General features: G+C 53.0%; 2 protein-coding genes across 4 annotated transcripts; one reads left to right on the top strand and one right to left on the bottom strand.

Annotated features, from left to right (window-relative positions):
• Positions 1 to 253: 253 nt before the first annotated feature.
• On the bottom strand, positions 254 to 3289 carry TOMM40L (translocase of outer mitochondrial membrane 40 like; the record flags this gene model as incomplete). 3 transcript variants are annotated; one of them, XM_080693334.1, is made up of 9 exons in its annotated part: positions 254 to 393; positions 507 to 609; positions 1029 to 1105; positions 1405 to 1527; positions 1919 to 2024; positions 2172 to 2273; positions 2504 to 2596; positions 2842 to 2909; positions 3175 to 3289. In XM_080693334.1, 9 exons carry the CDS (start codon positions 3287 to 3289, stop codon positions 254 to 256), a joined length of 927 nt encoding a protein of 308 aa, XP_080549460.1. The 3 variants fall into 3 exon arrangements, with proteins under 3 accessions (XP_080549460.1, XP_080549461.1, XP_080549462.1); XM_080693335.1 differs by lacking the exon at positions 2172 to 2273; XM_080693336.1 differs by lacking the exons at positions 2172 to 2273; positions 2504 to 2596.
• A 2753-nt stretch (positions 3290 to 6042) lies between these two features.
• Positions 6043 to 6961, top strand: APOA2 (apolipoprotein A2; the record flags this gene model as incomplete). Its single annotated transcript, XM_080691517.1, has 3 exons — positions 6043 to 6094; positions 6356 to 6488; positions 6829 to 6961. The coding sequence occupies 3 exons, from the start codon at positions 6043 to 6045 to the stop codon at positions 6959 to 6961; spliced, it is 318 nt and encodes a 105-aa protein (XP_080547643.1).
• Positions 6962 to 9763: the final 2802 nt, after the last annotated feature.

Below are 9763 nucleotides of genomic sequence, written 5' to 3'. Positions count from 1 at the left end.
ATATTCCTTGATCCTTCTCCCCCAGTCCACCGGTAGAGGAGCACGGGAAAGATGATCGTGGGGCTGGTGGCCGAAGTGGGCACCCCAGACCACTGCCCTGTCAGCAGACCCTGGGCAGCGCCAGCTCGGCGGGGGAGCATGGTCCTGTCCCACTCTTGCTCCTGGGACCTGCAGGTCACCCAGCAAGGTGGGCTCGGCCCTGGGGCGCCTGACTTCAAGGTTCCAGCTGCCGTGGGGCCTGCTCTCAGCAACCTCAGCCCACTGTGATGCTGAAGCCACAGTGGAATCTGTTGCGCCAGTGATTGAGGAAGGCTCCGAGGGCCAGGGTAACAGGCAGGGGTGGCATCCTCTTCTCCAGGACAGCGCCTACACACCAGTTACTATCCACCAAGCCTATCGCGGAAGAGAGCCAGGGAGGCTGTTGAAAGGGGCTCGGAGAAAGGGGTCGGCACTCCTCCCTCTGTACCCCGTTCAGCACTTCCCAGTGCTGATGAACGGACCCTTACCTCTAAATACCATGTTGGCCTGTGGCAGAGTCAGGTGGTAACCAAAGGAGAAGGTTGTATCTTGCAGCCTCGTGTTTGCCTCGAACTCCACTCCAACCTGCACCTGAGAAACACAGACAAGGTTAAGAAGGGTTTCAGCAAGCCGGGCGCACTGGCACACCTGTAATCCTGATTCTCGGGAGGCTGAGACAGGAGGCTCACAGGCTTGAGGCCTGCCTTAGGAACTTAGTGAGGCCCTCGGCAATTAGTGAGGCTCTCAGCAACTTAGCAAGACCCTGTTTCAAAATAAAAAATTTTTTAAAAAGTGGAAGGGGTGTGGCTTGGGGGTAGAAGGTAGGACACCCCTGGGTTCAATCCCTAGTGCCAAAAAAGTAAGTTGGTTTCAGAAGAACAAAGGTGCACATGAAGCCATACACTTAGTGTGGGGGGAAGAGCACTGGGCCAGTAGAACCCGGAGAGGTCTGGAGGGGCAACAGCTTAAGACCGACTTGCGAGGGGAAGGGAGGGGACTGGTGGTCTCACCTGCTCATTCGCTCTGTGGTAGTAACTCGCATGGGCCCCGCCGGAGCCCACATTCACTGTAGCAACCCAGTGCACGGCTGTAAGAATCAAAGTGGCATTACTGGCTGAGTGTGATGGCACACACCTGGAATCCCTGTACTTGGGAGGCTGAGACAGGAGCATTGCAAGTTCAAGGGCAGCCTTAGCAAGTAGTGAGACTTGAATCAACCTGGTAAGACCCAGTTGTGCTGTGGGCGTGGCTCAAAGGTAGAACACCTCTGGGTTCAATCCCCAGAAACAAACTAGAAAATGGCGTTACTGTAGCAAGACACAGCCAGGGGCCCCCGGCAGAGCCCAGAAGTGCCCCTCCCCACGGTGCCTCCACTCCAACCCTCACCCGAGTACTTCCCAGCCAGAGTCAGGATGGCGCCCTCCTCGCCTGGCCGCCGGTGGTAGACAAGCTCGCCTCCGAGCACCAGCCGATGGGTGAGGCTCTGCAGGAAGTGAGCAACCATGATCACTGTGGGGAGACAGGAGTCAGTCAGGCCAGAGCCCGCTTCACCCTCACCTGCCCACGATGTTTCTTCTGCAGCTGGGAGCAGTGGCACACACCTGTCATCCCAGTACTTAGAAGGCTGAGACAGGAGGATTGCAGGTTTGAGGCTAGTCTGAGCAAGTAAGCGAGACCCTTTTCAGAAAAAATAAATAAAATAAAAAGGGCTGGGGATACAATTCAGAGGCAGAATGCCCTTGGGTTCAATCCCCAGCACCACAATAAATAATAAATAAGATTGGTCCGGGGTATAGCGTATAGCTTGAAAGTAGAATGCTCCTGGGTTCGATCTCCAGCTCCAAATAAATAAACAAACAAACAAACAAATAAATAAAAGAATCCTGTCCCGATTCCTCACCCGATTCCCCAATCAGGTCAGGATTTCCTAGGGTCAGCGTGGCCGTGTAGTCCTCTCCCCGATATTCACCATCAAACTGCCATGTCAGGAACTTGGCCTGCTGCGTCTAGGGAGGGAAAGCAAGAAGTGGGACCCTCCTCCCTCTTTAGGATCACTGTTGCCTCTGACCCTCCCCTGGGTTCCCCAGGGCAGGATACCCATGGAGGAGAAAGATAAGCGCCTCGGTGGGTGGAGGCAGGAACTGGGGGGTCACCTGGAAGACAGCCTTAGCTCGGAGCCGCTCTGCCATCAGGAGGAGGACCTGCGCGTTGAGACTGCCACTGCTGTCTATGTCCCCAACCACAGTGGGGAACACCTGTGGAGGAGTGTGGTCAGTCAGACCCAGCTGGGGAGAGTCACTCAACCCAAGCGCACACTGTGGGATCCCGTTAACATGACCCAGCGCCCCCTGCTGGGCACCCAGAGACAAGCTCTGGTATCAAGAGAATCTGGTTACTGCCCGTTCTTCCCAGGGCTGCCTCCTTTTCCAGGCCTGGGTCCCAGTGTTGCCTCTAAGGAGCTGGCGCAGGTGGGTGCTGCCCTCACCTCGGTGAGACTAAGTTGCCGGTCCCCGGCATAGGCCGCATGGAGGTGGTAGCCGGGCAAGCCCAGGGAGCTCATGTGCACAGTGTGTGCGACCTGGAGCAAAGAGAAGCCAAGGGAGGGATATCACTCACGCTGCAAACTCCCTCAGCTCACCCAGGAGGCTCTCATGAGAAGGCCCAGTATGCCAGCATATGCCCGCTGGGGAGGCACAGAGGGCCCCCACACCCTCCCTCCCTTGTCCCACATGGCCTGGCCAGGGCTGGAGGGCCCAGGAAAGGAGGAGGGTCCAGAGCAGGCAGGGACAGTGAATGAGAAGGGTTGGGGGGGGGGCGGGGCACCTGGAAATGGCTGCTCAGAACCTTGTTGACAATGAGCTTCACGCCTTCCATCTGCGATGGGAATACATCTGGGAAGGGAAGGAATGAACAGACAAAGAATCCCTACCCACAGGGCCAGACCCTCAAGTGCCGAGGAGGAATTGACCTCCTTTCAAATCCCAGGAAAAGCTCCACTTCACTTGGGCACCTGCCCCTGCCTGGCACTGGACGCCAGGCTGTGATCTCCCGGCTTCTGCTCCCATCGCCCGATGCCAGTATTCAAGACCCCACCCCACCTGACCCCACACGCCTTCTCTGCCCCCTTCAACTCAGACACCCGTGTGCGGTCCTCACCTTTGCACAGACGGTGTAGCTCATCGAAGCTCCCAGGGTTGGGCAGAGGTTCCTCTCTGCGGGGGCCCCGGCGAGGCAAGGTCCCCATCGGTGCCAGGCCCAAAGTGTTACCCATTTTAGTCCAGAGAACTGGGAGGGGCCGGGGTTAGCCTGGCGAAAGGCTCCGTTGCTCCCTCTACCCGCCACGGGCCCCACCACCCATCACCAGGCTCCCCGGCCTCAGAAACTTCCACATGGTTCAATGCTAAACCTGGAAGAGCAAGAATGTGGGATCGCACAGGTGGGAAGGCTGAACCCCCAGCACCCTCTCGCCCCAGCTCTAATCCCTTACCCCCATCTGTCACCCCTGTCCATTCTCTAATCCTAGCCCTCATCACAGCCCTCGCTTGACTCCCTGTCCTCTTTAGTCTTCACTCCCACGCCCCAAGGCCAGGCCTGCAAAGGAGCAGCAGACCTTACCATTTCAGACCATCCTGTAGCACCTTGCCCCCCGGCACACCCCGGTCATCTTGATGGGGGCAGCCATCTTGAGTGATGGCAGATCCATGGCTTCACGCCGTATTTCCAGCGTGGCCATGAGCGCCATCTTGGAATTGGGCAAGGGAAACTCAAAGACTCAACCTCCCCAGATTGGGTGCCGCCCAAGCGATGAAAATGAAAGCACCGCCTCTCCCAGTGACCAATGGTAGAGGAAGAAGCAAAGGAGTGGCAGGCCCAGTGACCAATGAGCGGCACTCGGGCAAAGCAGAGATGAGAGAGATTTGATTGGTGGCTTCTGTGTCCCGGCCTGTCGGAGGTCAGGTAAACCTCTGAGCATACCGGACACTAGAGGGAGCATGTTGTCTTTTGGGCCATAACAAGCTTCTTCCAAAAGTTTATCGCCAGGCAGGAACACTTCTTTGGAACCCTAGTTCACGTTGTCCCCCACTTCAGTGCACCTCTATTTATTTTTCTTTTTTTCTTTTTTTTTTTTTTTGTGGTGCTGGAGATTGAACCCAGGGGCATTCTACCTCCGAGCTACACCCCCAACCCTATTATTTATTTTTTTTTATGAAACAGGGTCTCACTGAATTGCAAAGGGCCTCACTAAGTTAGCTGAGGCTGTCCTGGGACCGTGATCCTCCTGTCTCAGCCTCCCAAATGCTGTGATCACAAGCGTGCGCCACCACATCTGGCTTCAGTGCGCCTCTAAAGGACTTCACAAGCTCAGCCTTCCAACCTGTCCCAGGAGGGTAAAGGAGCAAATTCTGGGCAGAACTGCTCCCTGGAACAGCTGTAGTTAACCCTCATTTCATTTCTGTGAGTGTCCAGGCAGAGTGGACAAATAATATCGAGGAACACCATTCCAGCTCACGAAGCCACTCCACCTCTGTGCGATCTGCTGGGGAAGAATGGAAGATGGTCCTGGTCTTTGGTGTCTTCCTCCCTCACTAACACCCCACCTCCACCCTCATCCCTCAGGAACATCCCACCTACAGACCGAGTAGCCTTTGAAGGCCAAAGGGTGACAGGTATAAATGCTTCTGATATCTTTTTTAGCTGATTCCACCCAAATGCTTGGGGCCTGGGGCCTGGGCCTCTGTCCCCTTCCCCCACCCACCCACCCACGATTAGGGCTGGGACAAGGGACAAGGGCCAGGGCCTTGGGCACAGGAACGCAATTGCCCTACTGATTCAATATTGGCTGACCACTGCCTAGAGCCGATAAGGCTTCCAAATGAACAGGCACCTTCGACCTTTATTCTGGCAGAATCCTCTTACCTCCTTCCTGCCAGAGCTTTACGGCTGAGAGGGGAAGGGCAAAGGCCATTTTCTGGATTTGTTTTACTGGGGGTCGGTGTGATCATTGGTCAGACACCAGGAGCGTCACCTGGGCTCTCCTGTTTCCCCTTCTCTTACACATTAACTCTAAAGGGACAGAGTCAGTCACATCTGTCCTCTGACCCTGACCCTCACCCCCGGACCCCAGTCCCTTCGCCGCCACCCTTGAGTTCATCTCCTTTTGCAACAAAGGGAAGTAGGGTTGGGGATATGAAATCTACCCATAACTGGGGTGCAGTGGTGCATGCCTGTAATCATAGTACTTGGGAGGCTGAGAGAGGAGAATCACAAATTTGAGGCCAGCCTGGGCAACTTAGCAAGACCCTGTCTCAAGTAAAAATAAATAAATAAATAAAAAGGGCTTGGGGTGTAGCTCAGTACTAGAGCATCCCTGGGTTCAAGTTCTAACACAGAGAGAGAGAAAAAAAATAGAAAGAAAAAAAAAGAAAAGGAAAAAGGGAAGGAAAGAAAAGGAAGAAATTTACCCCATAATGAGATAAAACTTTCTAGAACTAAGGGCATGTTGTCAGAGCCTTTCTGAAAAATACCAGGAATCTTCTTTTCTAGCTCAGAGAAATCCAAGGACTACCAGCCCTAGATCCCAAAAGAATAAATCTTGAAGCGATCAGACATACATCTTGGCCCCCACCGAGTCCCGCATCCTCTTGGGTCTCACTCCATCATTATGAGCCCCCAAGCTTTTCCTCCCCTCCCCCATTGCTCGGACTTGTTTACTCCAACCTGGTCCCTGACCACTGGCCCTCCCCACGGGTCTATCACCTGACAGGGGGTGGGGAGGCGGACAGGTATATATCTCTGCTTTTTCAGCCTGGCCAGTAGTAGTCGCCTAAGGCAGAGCTGCTGAGGAGGTACAGTAAGGGAGCTGGGGGTGGGAGCACGCAAAGAGGACAGGGCTTTAACTGCAGAGGGAGAGGACTGGCCCGGGGCTGGGCGGTTGGGGAGCCCTGGGCAGGACGGAGCCCACTTGGCTTCAGTACCCCACCCACCACCTGCACTCTCCTAGGCTGCCTTTCCACGGACACGGCCATGAAGCTGCTTGCGATCACGGTGCTGCTCCTGACCGTCTGCAGCCTCGAAGGTGGGTATGCTTGCACCTAGGCGGGTAAGGCCGAAGTCCCAGCTCCCCGTATCTCTGTGCTGAGATCTGGTGACCAGAGACCTCGAGAGAAAGAGCGTTCTCATTCTGAAGCCCGGAAAGCCCATCCAGAGACCTGGATGGATGCCCGGTTGGGAAGAGGGTTGAGAGCTGGGGTCGGTACTGGCAGAGGTGTGGCAGAAGGCTGGGATTCATTGCCTGGGGCCACCTGCGAAGAGCATCCGTGTGTTTGTGTGTGTACAGGGGCTTTGGTTCGGAGACAGGCGGAAGAGCAGAGTCTGCAGAGCCTGGTCTCTCAGTACTTTCAGACCATGACCGACTACGGCAAGGACCTGGTGGAGAAGGCCAAGGGCCCAGAGCTGCAGGCCCAGGCTAGGTAAGCACCACGGACAGGTGGTAGAAAGAAGGGAAGGTGGGAGGTCTCATCTTCTCCCTCCTGAGACTGAGCTCAGGGAGGGGGTAGGGAAGAGTAGGGTAAAATAGAGAGGAAAACCCTCCCACACCCAAGCGTCTGTCTGGCACACCTCTCGAACAGATAAGGGCAACAGGAAGTGGGGCTTGACCTCTTCTTCTGTCTGCTCCCAGGGGAGGGCTTGCTGCTCCTCCTGGGATTTTGCCATGTCAGGGTGGACCAGGGTCTACCATCTGGGGACCTGGGTTAGCCCTGTTGGGGGCTACGTTCCTTCACACTGACTACTCACCCCTCCCCTGCTCAGGGCTTACTTTGAAAAGACCCAAGAGCGGCTGACACCCCTGGTCAAGAAAGCTGGGACTGACCTGATGAACTTCTTGAGCAATTTTGTGGACTTCCAGAAAAAGAGCCCTCCCGCGCCCGTTGAGGAGTCTTGACCATCGTCTTCCATCCCGCGGCCCTAGCACCCTCTCCCAACCTGCTTCAGCCCAGTGCCCCGCGCCCTACCTACTCCCCGGTTTCTACAATAAATGCGGAAGGAGTCCGACTGTGAGCCTCATGTGTCTGAGTGCCTGGGAGAAGTAGTCGGGTGGGGGAAGGGCAAGAGGAAGAAAAAGATAAATCTGTTTCTAAAAGCAGAAGGGTTTTGGTGTGGAGGGATGGGGAGAGGGCCGACGAGACCATGGTGGAGTTGCAGGCGTAGGGGAGTACCTGTGACTCTCCTGAAGCCTGGAAGTCTCCCACCGGCCGAGGACTAGGTCAGCCATGTGCCCAAAGAGCTTCTGTGCAGGACATGGAACTATGAACGGAATGAAGGCTTGCTTTCTTTCTCTTTCTCTCTCTCTCTCTCTCTCTCTCTCTCTCTCTCTCTCTCTCTCTCTTATTTATTTATTTTCTGGTACTGGGGATGGATCCCAGGGGCATTCTACCTCCGAGCGACACCCCCTGCCCTATTTTTTATTCTTTCTTTTGAAACAGGGTCTCACTGAGTTGCAGAGGGCCTCACTAAGTAGCTGAGGCTGTCCTCAAACCGCGATCCTCCTGTCTCAGCCTCCCGAGTGCTGGGATGGCGAGCGTGCATCACCGCGCCCAGCTGGGATGAAAGGTTTATAAACTAGAATTTAGAACTCACAGAAAAGGAGGGCACACCTCAGAACTCTGAGTCATTACAAAAAAAAGATTCCAAAAAATGAGTCCATGGTGTGACCCAAGATCCTCTCTTTCCTTCTGAGCCGGAGGGAAACTCTGAATACCCCATCTCACAATAAGAGGCAATAAAACTCCTCCCCCCAAAAGTGTTCCAGTTCCTCCATCCAAAACTTCTGAATGACAGGCACAGTTCTTCACACCTGCAATCGCAGTACTTGGGAGGCTGAGACAGGAGGATCACAGGATCGAGGTCAGCCTTCGCAACTTAGCAAGAGCCTGTTTCAAAATAAAAAGTAAAAAGGGCTGGGGTTATAGCTTAGAGGTAGAATGCCCCTGGGTTCAACCCTCAGTACCAAATAAGTAAATAAATTTCTGGCTAGAGGACTGGGAATATGGCTCAGTAGTGGAGCACTTGTCTAGTATTGGTAAGGCCCTAGAATTAATCCCCGGCATGAATAATAATAATAATAATAATAATAATAATAATAAAGAAGAAGAAGAAGAAAAGAAGAGAGGAAGAAGAAGAGGAGGAAAGGAAGAAGGGGGGAAGACCCATTCCAAGCCCCTCCCCCCTTTTTGTGGTACTCTGACCTACACCCCCAGCCCTATTTTATTCTTTATTTTGGAACAGGGTCTCACTGAGTTGCACAGGGCCTCACTAAGTAGCTGAGGCTGGCCAGGAACCGCAGTCCTCTTGTCTCAGCCTCCCGAATGCTGGGATGACAAGCGTGCCCACCACGCCTGGCCCAAGCCTATCTTCTATCATTATGCTGGCACTGGCACAATTCATAGAACTGTCTCAGTAGCCATGTTAGAGCCTGAGACTAGTGGGCATCTATGGTGGTTACTTTAAGCACTTTAAGGCTTCCTAACTTGGTGGACATGTGAGACTAGAGAAGCTTTGAGAGCTGTGATACTTGGATTAAATAAATGGAATGGAAATCAGACTGGTTTGATGTGGGGAGATAAACAATCCCAAAAATGGATGGCAAGGAAAAATTAGGCATTTTATAATAAAAAGTTGATTTCCACTGTATTTATTTGCAGTATTGGGGATGGAACCTAGGACTTTGTGCTTACTAGGCAAGTATTCTACCACTGAGCTACAGCTCCAACTCCCTCCTTTAAAATTTGATTTCTCGCTGGGCGTGGTGGCACACGCTTGTAATCCCCGCGCTTGGGAGATGGAGACAGGAGATCGCACTAGTTCGAAGCCAGCCTCGCTGGCTTAAGAGACCCTGTTTCCAAAAATAAAAAAGTATAAAATAGGTCTGGGAGTGTAGCCCGGAGGTAGAAGGGCTTCCAGGAACCCCAGTACCACACACACACAAAAAAAACCCACCAAAAAACAATAAAATTTAATTTCCAGCAGCCATGGAAACACACGCTTGTAATCCCAGTGCTTGGGAGTCTGAGACAGGAGGATTGCAGGTCCAAGAACAGTCTCAGAATCATAGCAAGACTCTCAGTAACCTAGTGAGACTCTGTTTCCAAACAGAGAGGAAAAAGGGCTGGGTGTGTATCTTGGAGATAGAATGTCCCTGGGGTCAATCCCCAGTACCTCAAAATGAATTAGTTTATTTTTTATTTTTTGTTTTGGTGCTGGGGATTGAACCCAGGGGTATTCTACTTCTGAGCTACATCCCCAACCCTATTTGTTTATTTTTTGTTTTGTTTTGTTTTGTAACATGGTCTTGCTAGGTTGATGAGTCTCACTATTGGTTGAGGCTGTCCTCGAAACAGCGATCCTCCTGTCTCAGTGTCCGAACTTCTAAGATTACAAGTATGAGCCACCACGCCTCACTCTCATTTTTATTTTTTAGTAGAACTGGGGTTAAACCCAGGAACATTCTACCTCTGAGCTATACCCCCAGCCTTATTTTTTCACTCTTTATTTTTTTAAAACAGGGTCTCACTAAGTATTAGAGGACCTCACTAAGTAGCCAAGGCTGCCCACGAACCCATGATCCTCCTGTCTCCGCCTCCCAAGTACTGGGAACACAAGCCTGTGCCACCACACCCAGGTTTTTATTTTTATTTTGAAACAGGGTCCCGCTGGGTTGCTGAGACCATCCTTGGATCTGCGATCT

The sequence above is a fragment of the Muscardinus avellanarius genome (assembly GCF_963383645.1).
Source record: "Muscardinus avellanarius genome assembly, chromosome: 3".
NCBI lineage: Eukaryota > Metazoa > Chordata > Mammalia > Rodentia > Gliridae > Muscardinus > Muscardinus avellanarius.
The sequence above is the reverse complement of the archived record's forward strand: the minus strand, read 5'-3'. Positions and strand labels throughout refer to the sequence as shown.